This window comes from Aricia agestis, chromosome 11 (assembly GCF_905147365.1).
Source record: "Aricia agestis chromosome 11, ilAriAges1.1, whole genome shotgun sequence".
NCBI classification, from domain to species: domain Eukaryota; kingdom Metazoa; phylum Arthropoda; class Insecta; order Lepidoptera; family Lycaenidae; genus Aricia; species Aricia agestis.
Window position 1 is genome coordinate 4,248,868 of NC_056416.1, and position 24,322 is coordinate 4,273,189.

Consider the following 24,322-nt stretch of genomic DNA (forward strand, 5'->3'; position numbering starts at 1 on the left):
TAGTTTTTATTTCATTCAGAACTACTCTTCCATAGTATGGTAGATCGTCGTTCATGCCCGCGAGCGGAGCTGTGCTGATTTATTCACAACCGGGTGCCCAAGGCGGCCATCCTGTGCATGATACATCATAGAGCCTTTGTTGAAAGTATTGCTTTATTACATAAGTATTGTTTGTTATGATATAAAAAGAAGAGAAAAATTTGAGTAAAATCGGTCTATCTGTAATAGACCGATTTTACTCAAATTTGGAGATGTAGTCTTTAACTTAAAATTCTAAATTCGTTTATTAGCTCGTATGTATTCGTCTTTTCCCAGGACTCTATAAATCTGCATAATTTTACAATAAACTGCTGCACTCAGAGTGGAACATTGATTACATTTTGACATAAGCCCCATACAATATCTGTCAAACTCTTCATTAAATTGAAGGTTAATCATAATTAAATGTCTCTGAGTACGGCGGTAAGTATTTTATTTGGAAATGTCATTTATATCAGAAATATACAAAACCGCAGTTTCTGATTCCCAAATCGTCAATTTCTGTTTTCTAAGAAATATTACGTTCGTAATAAGCCTTTCGTAATAATAATACACATTACACCCGCTTTTCGTCGTGATGTAGGCAGTAGGCAGTGTTTACTATTATTCTAGTCCTACGTGATAATCGGGGCGTATTTGCCGTACGTGAGCGGTGAGCCGGTAACGTATAAATAGAATCTGGTGTTATGATTACGAATTGGAATTTTGTCACATTCAGCTGACTGCCGCAGAAAAATATTAATCACTTAGGGCCTTCATTTTCAAAATCTTCATTTTATTACAATTTACAGTTGTAAAGAATATTCTTCACTTACTGCTGCACTCAGGCTGGTATAAATAGTCTGTGCTTAAGATGCGACCCGGTCTCAAGACGCGTTTCGGCTCTGTGATTGGTCCAAATTTTGACAGCTAAGCAATCGCAGAGCCTGAACCGTGTCTTGAGACCGAGATGCATCTTGATTACTGACCATTTATACCAGCCTTAAATGTAATTAATTCAAGAGTTTTGCTCTAGCTTAGTTAAAAATTATACCACCATACATTTCCACCACTGTTACACCAGTGTCGCCAGAATCCACAGCAGTATCCAACCACAAAACATATTTAATTTAATGATCTCATTCTTCTTGGGAAAGTAAAATTATCAAAAGAAAGTTGAAATAGAAGATAATCTAAACTACAAATAAGTGTCATGCAAAAATCCTAGATGTTATCAATGAAGTAAAAGTCTCATTTTACTGATTACCAATTATATTAAACATCGGAACTCTAAATTTAGGAAACGCTAAAGCTTTGAACAAGCATGAGGTAAGTTTTGCTATACAATACAGCCTACGCCTACATAGTATCTAACTCACTAAACTGTGGGCGTTATAGAAATAAGTTTTGAACAGATTTTATCACTTAGACAAACTGCCCGCAATGCGACCCTTATTTACGTCATATACGAAGTATAAAGCCTTATCATAGCTTTTTAAAGGTTTTATAGGAATTAAAACCAGAGGACCGATTCTCGCGATTCGAACACGGATGAGTAAAGAAAAAAGATGAGCAGATAAATTTAATTTTTGACTACTGTCTTAGTAGACAGTAGTCAAAAATGTAGTCAGGCATACAGATTACACGTAATTTTATGTGTAGCGGGTCGCGTACCGTGATAGGAGATGACATTTCCACAACTTTTTGACCAACTTCCAAAAAGGAGGAGGTAATACGTTCGGCTGTATGTATCTTTTTTTTTATGTATGTTCAACGATTACTCAGCTGTTTGTGGTCCGATTTACAAAATTCTTTTTGTGTTGTATAGGGTTTGACTTGAATTTGGTATCATGTTCATAAAAGTGGTGACTTGATGATGGGATCCATGAGTAATCGAGGGAACTCCTCAAAATTTATATGGAAACATATAGTGATTTTGATTTTTTCTGAAGTGTTTCAGGCATATACTACCAAAAAGTAAAATTTTGCACCAGGATGTACCCTGGTTCCGAAGGTACCCAACAGAACTTTTGAATCCTTATAGATACAAGTTCGAGGGTTTGGCTTTATTTAAACTACTCCAAACAAAAGCCAATGAATATTACATTATATCTGCTGAACATAGGCTAAATTTTATTTAGGAAAAAATTGGGTTTCGTAAGATATTTGGGTTTTTCGGACGCAAGGTGTAAAATCAACCAGAAAAGTTACTTATTTTGCGTACGCTGCCGAAACTATAAAAGATAGGACCATAAAATGTTCTAAGTAATTGTAGATCTTATAAATATCTACAAAAAAATCTGGGACACACTATACTTATCTATGTCGAGTAAGGCACAATAACCATTTTTTATTTAAAAATCTTGAATTTTTTTGGACTACGTTTAAACGCGTTTATTTTACTTATGCTATTAATCCTTATGAAAATAAATTATTTCATCACTAAGTACAGTTTATGTAGATAACATTTGGTCTTTGAATGATTAAAATTGGACGTTTAGTTTTGAAATTATGGCGAAATTGAAATATAACGATAGTGGGTGTCACCAAGCGGGGGTGCGCGTGCGGGAGGAAGACAATCTGTGTAGTGTGCACTGTGCACTGTGCACTATATGCATCCCTTCGGATAATGAGTGCGTCCGCGTCGTCGATGTCAGTGTTGGAGTCTGTGAATTGACCTGGGAATCATTTTGCTGACCGAGACTTTCCTGGGTAGGTTTTTTGCAGCCGTAACCGACATCCACGCGGGCGGAGCCGCGGGCGACCGCTAGTAATAATATGTACAACTCGACAACAAGCTATAAGTAATATAGCCTTGTGGTCTCATAGGTAACTAAAAAGGGTAAAATTATTATTTTTTAACAAAAAATTAAAACCGACTTCCAAGGTAAAAACAAAAGTAATATTCTTAAAAAGAATCTAAAAAGAATCAAATAACTCTTATTCCATAATATAGTGCCTTCTTCAGACTTCGCCTAAGCCTCAACTATTTCTGTACTCAATCTTCGTACTTTTGAAGTCGGTACCAGCTTACCTTAGCGTAAGTTCTATGTCAAGGATCTCAGAACTTTTCCGGGCTGGTAGCGACTTGAAAAGTACGAAGATTGAGTACAGAAATAGTTGAGGCTTAGGCGAAGTCTGAAGACGGCACTATAATAAGGAATAAGAATTATTTGATTCTTTTTAGATTCTTTTTAAGAATATTACTTTTGTTTTTACCTTGGAAGTCGGTTTTAATTTTTTGTTAAAAAATAATATTTTTTTGGTATAAATAAATAGACCTAAATGAAAAATGTATGACTACTAGATGCAAACATTAACAAAGCTTTCCCCAACTAAGTATCTCCAAAATTGTGTCCTATAATATAATTTATGCTGTTGTATTCGTAAGTTTCTCTCCCTTTGTTGTCGACAATAGGGTGGTATATAAGTACCGTATCCCAAAATTTCAATATTACGGTTTCCTAAAAGGATTTGGTGATTCATAGAAAATATTGTATTTACCTACCAAATAAGAAACAAGTTGTAATCATAAGTAATTAAGATACAATTCACACTTGGTATACTCACTTAAAACCAAGACATATTACTTATTAGTACACCTAAAAATCCACACAATATAATAATATTATTTTCGTTTCACAAATATAATATTCATTCTGCTTTCCAGTTAAAAGAAAACTTTAAGCAATTTATTTAAAAACTAATCATAATAAATTATTTAGAGGCTCTAAAACAGAGCGGTGTAATACTTATCTTAAATTAATAGAGATTGGTATAAGTGGAAGGTTAAGTTGAAGCTATGCTTGTAGCGTAAATTCTCCACTTTCTAGGCCTCGGGTTTTACACGGTTTTATTATTTAACTTCTATATGTACAGGGTGTATCAAAACTAAGTGATAATACTTTAGGGTGTGTATATTTATGTGTCCCTTATATAGAGTTAACTGTGAAAGTAGCAGTGCTGAAAGACTAACTTTTTTACTTTTGTATGAAAAAAATCATGACGTGTACGCTTGCCCAAGTAAATCACAAAAAATTATTTGCTATTTCAGCGCTGTCACTTTTCCGGTCAGAGCTGCCAATTTCGGTCAAAACGGCCTGCGATCAGTTTGATCGAGTCGATCGGTCTGCCCATATGGAGCCTTTACTTGAATTGACCTAAAAACTACAAGTAAACTTGATAATATTTTTCATTAATCAATATGTATTTAAAAAGCTTCACTTCTTTAATGAATCCTATGTGATATTTTCCATAAGTAGGTCCATAGCAAAAAATTTCAGCTGCGACATTTATGTGCAATTATTACGAAGTCATTAAGTTACTTCTTTGGGACAGTCCAGACGTCTGGCATTTAAAATTTAATTACGAAAAGGCCAAAATTGTCCCCTGTTTTTTCTTTTACTAATTTAATTACTTGTGTATCTTATATCTTGTGTATATTATGCGAAAGTGTGTAAGCTATCTCGCTAAAACCGTTTAACAGGTCTCATATTATAGTTTCGTAGGAAAGTTTACATTTATGACATATTGTATTTATATTGACGACTATATTATAATACCCACAACTCCGTACATCCAAAACTCGTTTATCGCGCAGGAACCGTACATTTTTCCGTGATGAAAAGTATTCTATGCCCTTTCCTGCGTGACTCAAAGTTGCACCAAAAATATATTCAGCGGCTTGGGCGTAAAGAGGTAACAGACAAACAGACAGACAGACACACTTTCGCATTTATAACATTAAGTAATAGGTATGGACAACATCTAGTATTTTATAATTTGATGACGTCTGTGGCTCAATTGGTTGAGTGTGTGGCAGAACAAAAAGTTTTCAATGTTCTCGCGTCTGGATGTGTATTAAATATGTGTATGATATAATAAAAATCTTAAATATATGTACTTATAGTATAAAAGTATTAAATATATTTCCGTTGTCTGGTACCTGTAACACAAGTCCTTCAGGTACTTAGCACGGGGCCAGACTGACGTGGTGTGAAGCGTCCATAGATATTATATTATCCATAGATATTATACTAATTGATAGTTTGAGGTTCCGAATGCTTGCTTCAATCCATACTAGCAAGCAAAACCAATAATTAAATTGTGAAAGCTAATGTTTTAAAATGCCGTGGCTGAGCTCATAATAACCATAACCGAGCCGTATATTTCCATTTGATTTTATAATCGTATAATATCCCGGGACATAATTTATCGCTTCCCGATCCTGTATTTATATATTCCGGAATATTCTCTACGCAAACCCTCTTGCGATTTACATACTATTTCACTTCCTATAAAGGAGGTATTCTTGTTGTGTTTACATCATTGTTATTGTTATGTTGTATTATTTAATTTGAAATTCAGTTTAAATGAATACAACAGAATTTAATGAGTATTCAATTCTAGGTTTTGTTTTATTATTAAAGTATGCGTAGTACTTACGTCTATAAGCTTTCACTATAAATTATATTGTTATGGTGTCCATTCATATTTAGAAAACTTCCTTATAAAATTAAATACTGCATTTGTCCAAACGGTCATTTTTAGAGTGTAGATCAGCCGATTAGTTGCTTGAACGTATTGTCAATGCACTCCCTTTGAAGATCGGTTAAATCCAAATCCATACATAAGAAAAACATACTTCGGTTCAGCAGCCAGTAAGATTCTTAATTCTTATCTTACTATGATATCTAAAAAGTCGGTCCTGCGCCTGATCTCTCACCAGTCGTGTCGGTCATCCGTCCCACTGGGTTATGAGAGTAAAAGGAATAGAGAGTGATCTTGTGTACTGCGCACACACTTGCGCACTACAAAGTTACTTTTGTGTAACTGGCGTTTCAAAGAAACCGGCCACCGTCACCGAAACCGGTGTGGGGAGTATTATAATTTATAGCGTTGATAAATATTATAATCCGACTGATGGCATCGTAATGTCAAGGTAATATCGATGTGAAAGTTATAAGAATGTTATTAAGTGGTTAGCGCCGAGAAAGAGCTCTGTCATCTGAGACATGGTGCAAAAACTGTACAAGTAACGATACCTAATAGGCCTCAATGCGTATAGTCTGGTCACCGAAGGTAGAAGCCCGTTCATCGCATAGCTGATATCATGTTTATATCTCGATTAAAAGTTTACCTAACTACGTTAATGTTTTAAACTAATTTATACGTATAGTAAGTTTTATACGTATGTACGTTTGTCTATGAAATTGAAATTAATTCTTATTCAGATTGCGGACCTATGGTAATTTCGTCGGGCTATGTCAAGCCTAGCCGGTGTCCGAACACGATTCATAGCCCGACCAAATAACGTAGGTTTTTTTTTAAATGAAATAAGGGGGCAAACGAGCAAACGGGTCACCTGATGGAAAGCAACTTCTGTCGCCCACGGACACTCGCAGCATCAGAAGAGCTGCAGGTGCGTTGCCGGCCTTTTAAGAGGGAATAGGGTAATAGGGGAGGGTAGGGATGGGAAGGGAAGGATATAGGAGAGAATAGGGAAGGGAATTGGGCCTGCGGTAAACTCACTCACTCGGCGAAACACAGCGCAAGCGCCGTTTCACGCCGGTTTTCTGTGAGAACGTGGTATTTCTCCGGTCGAGCCGGCCCATTCATGCCGAAGCATGGCTCTCCCACGTATATCTCACGTGTCTCCCACGTAGGTCCGTCACCTGCCTACTTATAAATTTCCTTAATATCACACACTACACATAAAATTAATTTAAATCATGAACATGATTGGTTATTTAATCTGTGTACTTATTTTCTAATTTTTTACACTAAGGGCCTGTTTCACCACTGCCTGATGAGTGCCGGATAGGCTATCCACAACTTATCTGACAGATAGAGTATGGAGTATCTGTCAGATAAGTTGTGGATAGCCTATCCGGCACTTATCAGGAAGTGGTGAAATAGACCCTAACTATCGCCCTCAGAGCTCCATACATTATTATCTGTCAAACTTTTTATTAACATGCTTTTATTACCTTGGGCTGTAATCTGTATGTAACTATGTAACTAAATATTTGAACACGATTTTTACCTCCATTTTAATCTCCAGTAGTCTAATTCGAAACTTTGCATACATTAAAAGCCAATGGCAGTGCAATACTTTGTTAAAATTTTTGATTAAAAAAAATTGGTAACTAAGTGCGGCAATAATGTTATTAGGAAATTCGCCTTCGTCTAGATTCACAGAGCAGGCTTTGGTGAATTTCCTAGAAACTCCCGTGGCAAATATTTCTTGCGCTGATCCGATGTTTGGCGAACAAACATCCTCTCTAAACAGCTCGATAACTTTGAAGGTAATTTTGACGCTAAACACTAATTAATTTCCTTGATGAAGCCTTTGAAATACCTCGGTTCAATTAGGGAGAGTAGCTCTATTTATGTACTGCTCATGGTGGTACTGGCGTAGTACCATCGAGGAAATTGATTCTTACGCAATTGACAGACCAACGTCATTTGGTCGGGTCATGTCAATTCAGTGTTGTGATCTGGCTGGGTTTGACGTAATGTGACCAAGTTACCTAGGTCCCCCATCTGCCTAAGAATCAACTTCTCGGATAGTACCAACTACTGATATAAAAAAAAAACCTGGAAGACTTCAAAGTATGAAATCCTTTCTATTTCCGTTAGCTACCACTTTGAGATTTTTCGCAAATAAAAATGTTGTTTGTCTTATCAAAATGAAGCTGCTCACAAAAAATTAGTTTGATAGTAATAAAAAAAAATGTTCTTGGGCTCCCGCACTATTATGCGAAATTATCTAAAAAATTACCCTACACTAGAAAAAGGTTTAAGTATTTCTATGACTCGATTTTAATTAAAAGATAATAGAGATAAGCACTCCATAATTGAAAGTAAAATATCGAATCGATGAAATTTTATCGACATTGGAAATCACAAGCCATGATGATATTTCTGATAATCTCTTGGGCCTTGGCCGTCCACAAGTTACGTGAGGAGTTTTTTTTTAATTTTCTGACCCTCCCTCGCCCCCTGGTGAGATTTCGTGAGATTTTATTCAACCCCATCCCCTACAGTACTACACTCCAATCTCACGTAAGAATTTTCAAAATTTGGGTTTTTACGTAAACTCGTTGGATTGTTTGACAGTCAGTAGATGTATAACGTCAAAGTATGAATGAAATTATTTTCTTTTGAACGAATTAGTGAATGATCTTAATCGTATTACGATTACGCTTACGATTAAATTTTAAGCATACGTACAATCTTTATGAAATTGACCAAAATTTTTTTTTTGTAACAATGAGAAAAAAAATTTAGGTACGTGACATTTGCCGAGACCCCTCCTCTCTCCAACGTAAGATGAGATGAGATTTGACTCGACCCCCTCCCCGCCTTAAACACCTCACGTAATTTGTGGACGCCCCCTTGGTATTCGGGTATGGCCATATACGATCGTTAAGCTTTTGTTTACGTAAGTTTGACCCACGCGGAGAGAAACTAAAGGTCAAAACTTCGTTTGTGCTATTGTTCACGACTGTACATGCTGATGAAATCAATATAACTGTATAGTACAGGTTCCCAACATTTTTTGACTTCATTACTATCAAGCTAATTTTTCGTGAGTAACTTCATTTTGATAAGACGAACAACATTTACCTCTTTAATGTGGATTAAATTATAGAATTAGTTGCACGCGCGTTTTTTTGTGCCTCAAGCGTTTTAGGCTATTTTAATATAGAGCGCGCGTTTTGCTCGCGTGTTTGAACAAAGAGGTAATTTTGACTTTTTTTACACTAGTTATTTGTCTTTAGTAATTTTAAACTTTGAATTGGGCAACACCTCGCCAAATTGGTACGCAACAAAGCATTTAAGAAAGAAACAAAAACACACTGTAATAATAGAGCTATTATTGTACTATTATCTATTCTGTACTATTATTCGCTTGTCTACAATAATTGTTGTACAATGTACAATGTACATACACCTTGTCTAGTTGTATGTGGTATGCCTCAGGCTGCTGTCAGATCTGTTCTCATTTTGTACCATCGCCCGAAGCTACGTACACGTTATCTTTCTATCGGAAGATCTGATTATTGTCATGATTTATCACTCTATTAATCTGACTGCACTGGTTATAGTAATATTTACTGTTACGGTTTTTGACGTTCCTTATCATGGGAGGTACAATATTATGAACTGCGGGGCTAAAATGGTCACATTTAGCAATTCCTCTCAATCAATTCAGCAAATGAATAGTCAAAACTGTCAAATTAGTATACAAATTATTAGACATGGATTGCAAGCAGACTTGCATTTTGCGATTAAAAAAAAATGAATCATAATATGATTCTCCAAAGCGACCATTTTAGCCCCGCTAAAACGTGTGCATTAGAGGGGTAGAGAATTAGGTTATAACTTTATAAGAGACAATACATATTATATTATTTTGAGTTCGACGCTTAATTCAATAACTTAATTTTAAAAACATGAGTTTAAAACAATACTAAGTTGTAGGTTTTATACTATTGGTATATTATAAATTTACCTATTATTTTTTGTCCCATATGAAATTTATGTATGAACTTATGTATGAAATGTGTGATAGGTTGTCAACATAAGATTATCTTTCGATCTTAATCACTCGTTGACCGCAAAAATAACTCTCTATTTTGTTACAGGCGGCGAATCGGACCACATCTTTCACCTACACGGATACAGCTTCTACGTAGTCGCCATAACTCAATTCAACAGAAGCCTAACCAAAGAAGAAATCACAAAACTGAACGCGGAAAACAAGTTATTCCCAAGCAAAAATACGGCTGACCCGGTGCGCAAAGACACCATAGTTATTCCCAAATTCGGTGTAGTTTCCCTACGATTTAAGGCGGATAATCCCGGCTACTGGATAATGAGGGACGAGAGATCCTCTCACTGGACGAGGGGATTAGACTTCGTGTTCAAGGTGGGGGAGGAGCGGGACTTCGTGCGAGCCCCCCCTGACTTCCCGAAGTGTGGGTCCTACGTCGGCCCGGAATACTTCCTCATTTAGACTGATACTGCTCAATATTTATTCTGTTGTTTGTTTTTATTTAGGAATCGTCGTCAAATTGTGATCGTAAAATTGTTTTACTTGCAATTAACCACTTAGGAATATTACAATCTGGTTATAATTAGATGATAACTTATGTTTCAATTCTCTTAAATTCTAATGTAAACTAAATATTTTAAACCCTACCAAATTATTAATGTGTTGTATATTTTTTACGCGGTTAATATTATGTGATATCTGAATCGGTAGCATTATATACTGAACTTAGTTTAAATTAGGATTAAAATGAATTGAAATTTGAAAGAGTGTAGAAGTTTTTAATGTATTTTGCAAGTTAGGTACCTCGCCTTCAGAATGGTAATAAAGTTATTTAAAATTAAATTTGATTTGAATAAAGTGAGTATATAAATCTGTTTAAAATGTAAAGTTACTTTCAATAGCTAGAAATACGGCTAAGACGTGCTGTGTTATAAATAACTTATTTCTTCTTTAAATAAATGTTTATATTTTAAGAAGAAATAAGTAAGTACTTAGTTATAATTATTCTATGACTATTATTGATATTCAAGAACTTCACAAGTAGCAATAGATGTTATGTAACTCTGTAAATAAATTGTGATAACTGATAAGTAATAGTTAGTTTTATGTTTAGGAAAATAGCTTGTTCATTTTTTGACCGACTTCCAAAAAGGAGGAGGTAATACGTTCGGCTGTATGTATCTTTTTTTTACCTAAATATAAAGCTCGATCAAAGCTCGATACTCTGTCAAATTGTGTTCGATAGTTTTGACAGCTCAGCGGGGCTTAAATGGTCGCTTTGGAGAATCATAATATGATTAATTTTTTTAAAATCGCAAAATGATCACTCTGCTTGCAATTTATATCTAGTAATTCGTACCAATTTGACATTCATCAGTTTGTCAGTTTTGACAATAATTTTAAAATTTATTGAGAGGTATAATTGCTCAATGTGACCATTTTAGCCCCGCTGTTATGGGTTTCTAATGAATATAATTTGACTAAGTATCCTTGATCCTTTGCTCAAATTATTATTTTTAACAAAAAATTAAAACCGACTTCCAAGGTAAAAACAATAGTGACATCCATATTTTATATTTTATGAACTAAAAAGCATTAAATAATTTTTCCTATCTAGTAGTGCCTTTTTTCGAATTCGGCTAAAAATCAACTATTTCTGTACTCAATCTTCATCATTTTGAAGTCGGTGCCAGTTCCAAAAGTTTAACCTATTGTTTTCAGTTACCCTACTATTTAAAAATATTATGGATGTCAATTGCACCTTTGAGTGTTTAAAAATACTATGAATGCCAATAATAATGGGACTTTCTGTGGTATAAACTCTAAAAGTGTCAATAATTGGGTGTTCTATCTTAAATACCAGCTGGGTAACAGGGTAACGAATGGTTGTGGAACAGAGAAAGTTCAGTTGTTAGATTTGTATGTGCTTACCTTTAAGCTATAGGGTCTAAGGCTAGAGACAATAATGTAATATAAGACTTTATAAAACAATATATTATACTTTTTGCTACGTTTCTACGCTTGCCGAGGCTTGGCAAGCGTCTACAAGGCACAGGCGTCCACAAATCTCGCTTGGTATTTAGAAGTCGTTTACACGCTTGTGAATGCGTCAGTGTATTCATCCAAGCATGGCGGACACCGAACTTGTCTCGGCTATTAACATCTTTGAGGTTCCAGATACATTTTTCGGTTTGCAAATATTCCAAAAACGATAAACTCTCTTCGTTTGACCAGCTACTTATTTTTGAGTCAGAACGTGTACTAAGCGTACGCCAACGTGTGAACGCGTCGCAAGCGCTTGTCGCAAGCGCCTTTGATCTGTGGCCAAAAACCGACACTACTCCGGATCGGATACAAGCGTTCGCAAGCTCACGCAAGCCAAGCCAAATACTCTCTTTACCTTGTGCTTGTGGACGCTTGCCAAGCCTCGGCAAGCGTAGAAACGTAGGCCGTAGCATGAGGGTGTGTATGTGTCCCTTGTCTAGACTTCGCGGTAAAAGTTGTAGCTTTGAAAGAGATTTTTTTTTACTTTTGTATGAGAAAGTTCATGACGCCGCGCTGGGCGCTTGCCCAGTGCCCATATAATATGTAATATTATATAAATAAAAAAAAATATCTTTCAGCTATTTTCACAGTTAACTACTAACATAGATATACATACCCTAAGGCCTAAAGAATTATTATCACTTTGTTATGTTACACCTTGTATAGTATTGTATAAATTAATATAAAATATCGTTAAGTTACGAATAAGAAAAGTCATCTTGCTACGGGACAATGAAATGCATGTAACATGTTCTATCAGAGAAGTTAGTTAGGAGTTCCTAGGCAGATGGGGGACCTACGTGTAGTTAGGTTGCGACGTCAAACCCAGCCGACAGATAATAATAGTGAATTGACATGTCAACTGCCTAGGAATCAATTTCCTCGATGGTATAAAATTCCAAAATTACTGGCGACAAAAAAACTCCATTGAAAATAGTTTTTGTAGGTATATCAAGTAATAAAATGTAAATATTAAAGTATTTTTTTGTTTAATTGCTGAACCCATTGACCGTATTAAAATAATTGTCGCCTGTCGAGACAGACGCGACAAAATGCGACAAAAACTCTGGAGGTGTAAAAATAAAGCCTACAAAATTTTAAAATATATTTAAAGGTAACGAGGAGCAAAGCCTGCGGTTGGCTACTCCTGAGGGAATTTCAGGCTAAAATATAGCTTTTGCACAATTTCTGACGGTAATATTTGTTGAACCATTTTATCTAGATGTATAATATACCTGTTTACAATTATTTTGGTTTACTTTCGCTATGAAGTAGTATTAATAACCCATACACTACTACCACTATTTATAATTAATGCAAAAGTGTATCTGTATGTCTGTTTGTCTGTTACCTCTTCACACCCAAACCGCTGAACCGATTTTGCTGGATATGGATACTGAACCTACTTTATGGAGATAGGTGTCCCGGGAAAGAACATATGAAGATACTTTTATCCTGTAAAATGTTAGGGAACCTGCTCGAAAAAACAAATTATGGCACAACGAACAACATCGTTGGGCGTCATCTTACATCTAGTATCACAATTCACAATATACCTTTGTACGTAGAAATTAAGGAACTCAACATAAAATTAGCCGCACACAACAGACCGTAGTTTGTGACATACGGACGGACATAACGAATTTATAGGGGTGACCATATGGTCACTGTAAGCACAAATATTTACGACATATTTGTGCTTACAGCTGTAACCGTAAATATTTACGGTTACAGCTGGTCTTCACTTTATGCCAAATAATTTTACTGGTCTCTTGCCCTTTGTGAACAGGTAAGTTGGTATTTCTATCTTATAATATGCTTACTAGTATTTATATCCATACTATCCATACTAATATTATAAATGCGAAATTTGTCTGTCTATCTGTTACCTCTTCACACCATTACCGTTTTAATTTCGCTGATTCCCGTTTCCCGCGGTCCCCTAGTTGGTACTATACAGGCTGTCGTCTGACTGGGTAATGAGTTATGAGACTAAGCCCGGTATAAATAGTCAGTACTCAAGATGCATCTCGGTCTCAATTCGCGGTTCGGCTCTATGATTATGATTCTATATGTCCAAATTTTGACAGCCAACCAATCACAGAGTCTGAACCGTGTCTTGAGACCGAGATGCATCTTGAGTACTGACTATTTATACCGGCCTAAAAGAACGGAGATTCCCTGAGTACTGCGCACACTTCTGAGCACTCCAAAGTCAAACACTGGCTGGGTTTCTATGAAACTGTCTACCGATACCAAAACCAATGTGAGAAATAAATGTAAGTAATAATTTTTAACGTTTAAGCATTACGTATGTTATAGAAAAATAAAATGATTTATTTTGAGAATGTAATTACGTAGGCTCTCAAAATATATAATTGAAGGTAAGCCGGACTTAAAGGTAAGTGAATAGCGACGTTAAATTAACTTTTTATTGTAGGTTTATTATATTTAAAGCAGTGGTACTCAACCATTTTTTATACAGATCTCAACCACGTTTTGTTCTTGGCCGATCACAGCAGTAAATTTTTTGTATAATGTTCTTTATAATTAGCGATTCAAAAGTAGAATACGAATAAATTTCACGACTTTCACGAGACTTTGCACTATTTTGCCGGTGGGTCTGAAATTCAAAATGGTTCAAAGTCATGCGGGCCACTGACCAAGTTCAGGCGGGCCGCAGGTTGAGAATAGCTGATATAAAATGACTGACAAAACGTAAAATTACGTGCAATAGAAGTGAAAGCGTGCAGGGCCATGTTGTTAACACTTTTTATGAGGAGAATGGAAATAAGAATGGTCTTTGTGTAACGCATTGCTAATATTGAATGCAGGTGGACGCTTCACCGTGCGTTAGCATAGTAAAATATAAAAAAAAAATAAATAAAAAGCCTTTTATTTGCTCCAAATACTAAATTAAATTACATTATATTTTAAAATTTGCAATGATGATGAAAAATTCATTTACTACATTCCATAAATATCACATTAAGTATACATCAATTTAATAGCATATTTAATTATTAATGTTGAAAGTACAATTATTGTTTGTATTTGCAATTATAAAATTTAATTGACAAAATTATTATCACAAAAATATTATGTATAGCAAAATCAAATTATTTCTAATATAAGTCGTTCCTTTGCATATTGTTGTTTATTTTAAATTATATTGTTACTATAATAATTAAACGATAATAGTATCCATACTAACAATGGTAAACGTGTGTTTATTTGTCTGTCTATCCTTTGCATTTGAGCAAAGAAGTTACGGACATCATCTTGTATTTAAAAACAGGGCCTCTATCATGAGCTCTTAAATCGATTCACTTTACGTCCTTATACTTACTGTATAAGGACGTAAAGTGAATGGATTTAAGAGCTCATGATAGAGGCCCAGAACTGAGTTTGTATGCCAAAAAATTATTGTAGAAGTAACTTCACTTCTAAATTATAACGATAGTGCAAGAGAACTGAGAACGTTAAGAATCCATGCATTTGTCAAACGTTTCTTGGTTCCAATGAATCCACTATGGTGTAATCAGTTTGGGATCAAAAGGGGTGAATCATAATAAGGAGAATTTACATTACATGAAGTATTCTGACTATTGGCCTCAAGAGAGTTATACATAGCGAGCTAGATTCGCATAAATTGTTCCCTGCAGTTTTCACAGAACTATATAAATGCAGTTTATCATAGGCTTGAGACTTGGAACTGGGAGTATCCTAGTTTCGTAAATTTTTTGCTAGAGGGAAGAATAATAAATAACCTTAGTAAAAACATAACTCTTACAATCTCTAGTCCAAAAGACTGGGTAATAATATGTCTGGATTATTAGCTTCAACATATTAATATATAAAATGTCTACAAAATAAAATATTATAATAGGTACATGTTAAGGACAGCTGTTTCGTGTAATTATAAACTAGGTGTTTATCGCCCCCGAAACCCTCTATAAACTAAATTTCATGAAAATCGTTGGAGCCGATTCCGAGATTCCAATTAAAAATAAGAATTGCTCGTTAAAGATATAAGATAAGATTATTTTATATACGAAGAAATATTTTAACTTTAATAACTTAAAATATTTTTTCGTTCACTTATACATAATATCATTACAACAAAATGTTAGTTAAGTACTTAAATATAATTTGAAAGTAAAAAAAAAAAAATTAAATGAGTAAAAGTACAAAAAACTTTTCACAGGGCATTATCTAACAGCCTACGTAAAACAACTAGAAAATATGCTTTTTCAAGCTACTAGAGTTGATAGAGCCTTTTCTAAAGCTAGCTACTGTTAGAAATTGCATTGGAAATTATTCTCTCGAACAGAAAACACACGCCTGTCATTTAAAGTCAAGCTTTTTAAGCACGTTTTGTTTGTAGAATACTTTTTAGATAATATGTAATTTTTTTATGCGGTAAATGGTAATATACAGTGTGTAACAAAAATAAGTGATAATACTTTAGGGTGTGTACGTGTTCCTTGTAGAGAGTTCACTGTGAAAGTAGCAGCGCTGAAAGACGAAAAAATTTTTTCACTTTTGTATGGGCAAGGGGCCGAGCGTCACGAGTTTCCCCATACAAAAGTGAAAAAAAAAAATGTTGGTCTTTCAGCGCTGCTACTCTCACAGTGAACTCTCTACAAGGAACACGTACACACCTTAAAGTATTATCACTTATTTTTGTTACACACTGTATTAATATTTTAAGTATATTATGTTACGCAATATGCTCGAAGATCGAAAACGCTCAGTGAGCGGAAAGATAGCTGAAAACGCGTTGTGGTCACAGTAAAAAGTCCACATCGCGAATTTCACGTTGTGGCTCGAAAACGGCAAATAAAAAAGCAAAACGGTAAAAAAAAATATAATTGTGTCCTGAGATATTACCTAAGATAAAATCTGTTTTAGTACACATTATACAACCAAATTACGAAGGTCCGCCATCTGTCAATGAATCAACTTATCTATCGGCCCTGTTACGACAAAACAATGCAACCCGGGTTACATCGTTTTGTAACAACAGTCTAAGGCTCAATTTCACCAACGACTGTTAAAGTTAACGCTCGGATTAGTATCACGTTACTTCTTTCGTTTTTCATATGAATGAAAGAGAAGACATGACATTTTAACAAGCTGTTAACACTAACAGACGTTGGTGAAATTGGGCCCAAGCTTTGTATTGACTGAACCCACAAAATTCGGGACAATTTTCGACCAAAATATTCCATATTACATTTCGCTGTGCCGCAAGACGTGCTTTGAGCTAAAAAGTTTTAAACTTTGCAAGTTGACGTGTTACAGGCGTTTTATCCTAAGGCCTCGTTCAGACGAGCGCGTGTTCTGCGCGTGTTCTACTATAGCGTATGGGAAAACACGCGCGCGGCACGCGCTGAGCCCGCGCAGAACCAGCGCGCAGGCAGCGGCCAGCGCGCGTGTTTTTCCATACGCTATAGTAGAACACGCGCAGAACACGCGCACGTCTGAACGCGGCCTAACCGGGTCGCTTTACATATTAAATATTTTGTGTTTGTATCATTATTCATTCCATAATTATGATATTTGTCACGCGTCAAAGTTTTGTGTAACAAAGAGCACTATAGCTAAGTAGAGAAACAAGACATTAGTTTGACCTTTAGAGGACAGTATTTATGAGTGACCTTTACCGGTCACCTGACCCCTCTAGCATTTGTGTCAGTGGGACGGAAAACTTGATGAGATCGATTCGGCAATTGTCATTTTGCGTGTTTCTCCTCTTTCTACAAAAATATTGTAGCAGCTGTTTATTATCACAACGCGGCAACGTAAAAGAAACAATTCAAAGGTAATTTTTTAAAAACATTAATCGAAAACAGGTTTTTATGTCATTACTCTGTTTTACCTCTATGTAAGCTTGTTTTCCTGTAATTACACGTATTTAACAATTTACAAGAACCTTTATCACATTAATTTTCTGAATTAATAGTTTTCGAGATTACGAATATATTTTTTTTATCGTAAAGATTATCGTTGTACAAGAGTTTTTACAATAAAATAAACTCATTTTAACCTAATATGATAAGCGTAGCGACGACACCCAGCAGCTCGATGGAGCGACGATTTAAAGAAGGTGGTTTGCAGCGGATGGATCAGCTACCTCTTAGACATTGTCTACATCTGTCTAACTAAAGGTCTTGTTGGAGGCTTTGGACAGTGGACGGCGATAGGCTGATGATGTTGATAATCATCTACACTAATATTATAAAGAGGAAAACTTTGTTTGTATAATTGTAATGAATAGGCTCAAAAACTACTGGACCGATTTTTAAAATTCTTTCACCATTCGAAAGGTAAATAGATAATTTAGCTTTCGAATGGTGAAAGAATTTTAAGTAGTAACATAAGCTAAATGTTATTTAGGAAAAAATAGGTTTCCGTAAGATATTTGGGTTTTTCGCAGAAAAGGTGTAAAAAATCGACCAGTTAAGACCAGAAAAGTTACTTATTTTGCGTACGCTGCCTTAACTATAAAAGATAGAACCATAGGCTTCGGCCTGACCGAGCATGCTATCTCTCTCGGTCGGAAGATCTTCCTTTTCGGCCGCCACTAACAACGTTAAACACGCTATTAACATTTTCTTAAATATTTGAAAATGCCTAAGAGAGCCAGGTCGGACGACCATGGCGCCGTACTTATATAATATACTAATATATACACTTCAATATAATAATGTGGGGAAAACAACGTTTGCCGGGACAGCTAGTATTTTATATTTATAGAATAGGTTTAACAACAAACAATAATTATTACCTTTCTGAGATAACGATTATATAGTATTTTACGACGGCACTTTCGGTCGCCAGACATTACATTATATTTGTATTGGCGTCGTAAACGAGACCTCTATAAAATTGTTATGTTTTTCTACACCCCGGCCACTGAACACCTCCTCTACGGTTCTGTGGCCGAGCTTCTGACCTATTGCTATTTGTATCTTGTACTATTGAATAAATATTATAATATGAGGAGCTGGCGAGCAAAACCGGATTAGTCCGCAAGAAATTTTTTTACACAGTGTCTAAAAAACTAGTATCAAATACTACTACTACTGAACTAATTTCGATTGAAAATATTAACAGGAATTGACGCAGATGGGTCAAGAGAAGACGATTCGAAAAAAAATCGCATTCTGGTGGACTTGTCCGGTTTTGTTCGCCAGCTCCTCGACCTTATACTATGTCTTGTTATCAGGTGATAGGAGCGTGATTGCGATATTTACGCATGCGAATTTTATAGGATTTTTTTCCTTTGCGGGTTTAGGTATTCGATTGATCAAATTCTAGAAGAAATTCCTTGATCATTGTCAAATAAATTTTTGAAGAGTATCTCTACTTGCTCCACTTGGGCTAACTTGTCGCTAGCGGTCGTTGACTCCCTGTAAAAAACTTGTCATTTTCCATATAAACCGCGATTGACAATGAAATGTCAGATATTGTCAATCGTGGTTTTATATGGAAAATGGCAAGTTTTTGACAGGGAGTCAATGACCACTAGCGACAAGTTAGCCCGAGTGGAGTATAGTAGAGATACTATTCAAAAATTATGTATGGTATATGTAAGGTGAACTTAAAACTTTTTTTCATAATTTTACTCATTAAATCTACCTTTTTTACATGGGAAAATGCTCTGCGCATCCCCGGCGGAGTGGGGCATCGGCCGGGGTACGTGGGACTTTACGAGGAACTACCCACTAAAACCACACGGTGCTGCTCCACTCCCGCCTAGGCATAGTTACGGGCACGATCAACCCACCATAACTCTACCAATGGTTGTCCGCGTCTTGCAGACTCATCAAAACATTAAATCTACCTAGGCCACAAAATTTATTAATAAAACGCACTGCGTGTTCAATATAAAAGTAAAAATTATGTCAGAATGCGTCTATATCATGTCCTCCTTTGTTGATAATAAAGCGTTTGGCTAATTCATAGAAGGTGAAAGTCATCCCTTAAATTGCAAAATCACAAAAGTTCGGTTCCAACGAGAAAAATGTAATACATCTCGTTTTAAAGCCATTACGTGTTACGTCGGCTCCACCGCTCCTTTCACTTTTAATGGCACACCGCACAATCAATAATGCGGAGCTCGTCTTTTGTTGAAATAATTTGATTTTTCTATAGGGCTTTATGAATAATTAGGCGGTTTCTCATCATGAGCACCACTAATAGGCACACTCATTTAGATTTATTACTTGATTTTAATTAGCGGATTTAGATTTATTGTCCATAGATCACGGGTCACAATCTTCATTCAATTAAAGTTAAGTAATTTTAATTGTAATTTATCAGAGAGAATCCGCAAGGCGGCACGAGAGAAATCTCTATGCCTAAAGTGTTGCTAGAAGGTTCACTTTGGAGCTGTTTGGGACGATTTAATTGTTGAGAATGGGCATTGTCCAAAAAAAAATCACATGTACTTTTTATATTTTTTTTCGTTAAAATAGGGTATTTTAAGAATATATAAATTTTGAAATTCATTGGCTAGTTTTTTCTCAATAAATTTTTAAAGTTTCGCTCTGACGTCATCATCGGCGGCCAATTGATCTCTGCAGTATGTTTTAAATTTCCTTTCAATCTTATTTATGATGGCTGGTTCGTCAAATGCAAGTTCCTCATTATGTGAAAGCTGATACGAGAAGCTTACCAAAAGTTCGAAACGTAATGTTGGTCGAATTTATTGCTAATTTAACGCCATTGAAGGTCAAACAAAGGTTAAACATATTTGTTCAAAAATATAAGTAACCAATAGGTATTTTTTTCGTTTATATACAGAAAAACGATCACTGACCTTATTGCTCGAAATGTTTTTGTAATGAGCAAAATAAAAAAATAAGGACAATCCCCATTGAAATACTTTGACATGTGTGCCGTAATTTTTTCTAGCGTAATATTTTATCGTCATAGTATTTTTATTCGTGTCCCTTTTCAAGTCTTTCGAATCGAAACGTTAGTCATTTTGACCGACTTCCAAAAAGGAGGAGGTAATACGTTCGGCTGTATGTATCTTTTTTTTTTGTTAAGTGAGAGGCATACTGTATCATGCGACAGCAATGCAACAGGCATTGACAGTAGATAATTATTAAAGAGTTTACGCATTTTGCAAAATGCACAAGAATATGGAAAAAAAAGTTTTGTTACTTTAATTTTATTTAAGGAACTTGGGCACGTCTTAGCAATATCTAGGGAATGCAATCCCGGAAGATAATTTAAATCCCGGTATTTCGGGATCCCGGTGGCATTCCAAAACAGTTTATAATATTTTTTGCACACAATACCCGGATAAAAGTTCAAAGAAAACTGGAGAAGAAACGTAAGACGACTATGTTTATTACTTAAACAGTAAACCTTCCTTCTCAGTTTCTGAAAGTCTAGAATTTTCTAGTGCAATATTTGCTTATGTTTTAGTGTTTACTTGAGAAATGAAAACAAAATAGTTACGTATGAGTTGCAACTTGCAGTTCGCTGCTGCAATTTATTTACTTTACATGCAAGTTACGATAGATCGCTATACTCCACTCGGGCTAACTTGTCGCTAGCGGTCATTGACTCCCTGTCAAAAACTTGTCATTTTCCATATAAAACCACGATTGACAATATCTGACACTTCATGGTCAATCGCGGTTTATATGGAAAATGACAAGTTTTTGACAGGGAGTCAACGACCGCTAGTGACAAGTTAACCCGACTGGAGTATAGTTTAAACAAGAAATAATCCATACTAATATTATAAATGCGAAAGTGTGTCTGTCTGTCTGTTCCTCTTCACGCTCAAACCGCTGAACCGATTTTGCTGAAATTCGGCATGGAGATACTTTGAGACCCGAGAAAGGACATAGGATACTTTTTATCCCGGAAAAATGTACGGTTCTCGCGCGATAAACGAATTTTGGCGCAACGGAGTTGCGGGCATCATCTAGTATAATTATGTTTGTATGTTTTAGTAGAAAACTGGCTTTAACATAACATAATAAAGGAAGATATTGCATATTTAAGTGACTCTCCTCCTCTGGAATATTCTCCAGTAAAATATATTCCTCTGCCTCAACGTCTTTATAAGCAGTAGGTAGATCAAATACACAAAATAATATCTGTAGATTATTTTCTTTTCATACTTCTGGGTGGAGGATGCTGTTTTTCTATTGATGTGTCAAAACAAACTAACATAATAAAATAGCTATGTCGTACAAAATGTATGTTAGATATTTATTTCTCTCAATTCCTATTACATATTTCAAAACGAGAGAAAGAGAGAGATGTAAGATATTCGTATATTTAATACAGTGAGACAAATTATGCATAGAACGTTATTGTTCACTTCAAAGCTGTGCAGCCGCTATGTAATTTTATGTAGAGCCATGTGGCAATTACAACCAGTACATCATACATAATAGTCGGAAATGTTGGAGTGTACCAAACGATTATGAGTTATGACATATTATTACATGTGTTTCTGAATTACAAGTATTATAATCCTTATTAATAGCAAAACAATAGTTAATTAGCTTAAACCCAACATTATTTTCCACATTATTGCTTTTCTACGTTTACATTTTAGACTCTAGAGCACTAGCTCTAATAGTTTTTTAAATAATTATTTTTTCACTGTAAGGTGTCATTACTCATTAGTTTCATAGAATAATTGCTAAAGTACAGTGGTTAAAATACTCTTTTTTTTTTGTTTTTTTTCATTGTATACTTGGCTTCATGATTTTGGGATGTGTGACATTTTGTTTGCGTCGCTTAAATGTATTAGTTACAATCTATGATATTCTATTATAAAAAAAGGTTTACAATATATTATTACAATCAGATGGCAAATTTTGACGGCAGATTTTCAAAAAATATCCTGGATCATTGTATACATTTTTATATTTGCATGTTTCACACACATATTAAGCCGCTATAAGGAAAAAAAGGATCAAAATGTTTTATTCCAATTACCCCGATATTGCTAGAGTCAATTTAATTTCCCACTTTTTGCCATCAGATTCTGGTAGACCTATATCTTATAAAGATAGCAATGACAAATTGAAGCAAATGCCATGTCACCTAAATCCGGTAGGATTGTAACCTCTAGATGTATCTATTTGGAAATCCCTCTTGACACATCCGTGACAGCGTGTCTTCTGGAGGATGAGGAGCTTACATACGTCCATGCCAGCTGTGAGCTGCGAGTTGCGACGATGCATAAAGCGGGTATCCTTGGGTATAAGTTTGACTTTGGTGTGAAATGCAAGAGTAACAAAAAGTGACGTTAGCCACTTTTACCACTTCGCCGTTTAACTTTACATTTGGTAAAGTTAAACGGCGATGTGAGGAAAGTGGCTAAACAATTGGCCAAGTGCGAGTTGGACTCGCACACGAAGGGTTCCGTACCAATATATAATAGAGAATAAGAAAAAAAAAGTGTTTCTTGTACGGGAGCCCCCTTAACTTTTAATTTTAATTTAAATTTCATTATGAATTATTAAATAATCCATAAAACTGAGTATTTTCTGAACATTTCAGTCAATCATTGATACCGAGCAAAAACGTAAAATAATCACGTTTGTTGTATTGGAGCCCCACTTAAATATTATAATAAGTATTAAATTTATTTTGTTTTTAGTATTTGTTGTAATAACAACAGAAATACATAATCTGTGAAAATTTCAACTAACTAGCTATTACCGTTCTTGCGTTACAGTCTGGAGACAGACAGTCAGATGGACAGACATCGAAGTCCCAGTAATAGGGTCCCGTTTTTACCCTTTGGGTACGGAACCCCAAAAATTGCAGATTTGAAACATGGGATGCATTTCTGTTGTGAGTAAATAACAGAACTTAATTTTATTAGAAACTAGCTGTCCCGGTGAACTTCGTGTCACTTAAAAACCTTTCCTGGACTTCTACGAATATTTAAAGACTAAAATTAGCCAAATCCGTTCAGCCGTTCTCGAGTTTTGCGCTTAGCAACACATTCAGTGACTCATTTTTATATTATAGATATTAAAATAAAAAAATAAAAATCATACAGTGGAGGTGGTTTTCATGAAGATCTTCTGATCTGATCCGACATTTTCCCTCACAAAAATATATACTTTATCCCTATACTGTACGGGTGTACAAGTGAAATAAGAGGAGCTGGAGGCCGAATAAATTTTTGGGCAACACGTGATCGGGTTCACGAATCTGTTTCCCCATTTCTCAGTGAAAATTAAGTGCCCACGTGGGCCCAATGCTATTTATGAGTTTTCCAAATATTTACTATATTTATATACCTCATATATAATTGATATACTTACTATAACTAAATTGAGGGTGATGGATGATGGGAAAATATGGTTCTCTATTTTTTTTCAAATAGAATGCGGCCAAGAAAGCTTGCTCCCACGATTCTTCGGAGCTCTAATCGAAATAATATTTAAAGTTCGGACGTGGCGTGGGTGTCTCAGGACCGAACTAACTATATAGCATATAGCACTTGCTACAGGCCCACGCTCCAACCAAGAATATTTAAAATAATTCTTGAAACTAATTTTATTAAGAGCTCTCCTGACTCTAAAAATCAAACATCGTCCTTCTCTCTTCACACTCACACCCGTCTTTCATATGCCAAGTGAAAAAGGACGGCGCGGAATCATCGCCGAGTTAGTTTTACTTGAATAAAAGACG

The 24,322-nt window shown here is 35.4% G+C and overlaps 1 protein-coding gene across 1 annotated transcript in view; it reads left to right on the plus strand.

Moving 5' to 3' along the window:
- Positions 1-21,597, plus strand: part of LOC121731728 (laccase-1-like) — a 54,597-nt gene extending 33,000 nt beyond the window's left edge. The window contains exons 5-6 of the mRNA XM_042121317.1: positions 9,672-10,091; positions 21,586-21,597. Coding sequence (XP_041977251.1) covers positions 9,672-10,042 — 371 coding nt within the window. The 3' untranslated portion in view covers positions 10,043-10,091; positions 21,586-21,597. The remainder of the gene's footprint in view (positions 1-9,671; positions 10,092-21,585) is intronic.
- Positions 21,598-24,322: the final 2,725 nt, after the last annotated feature.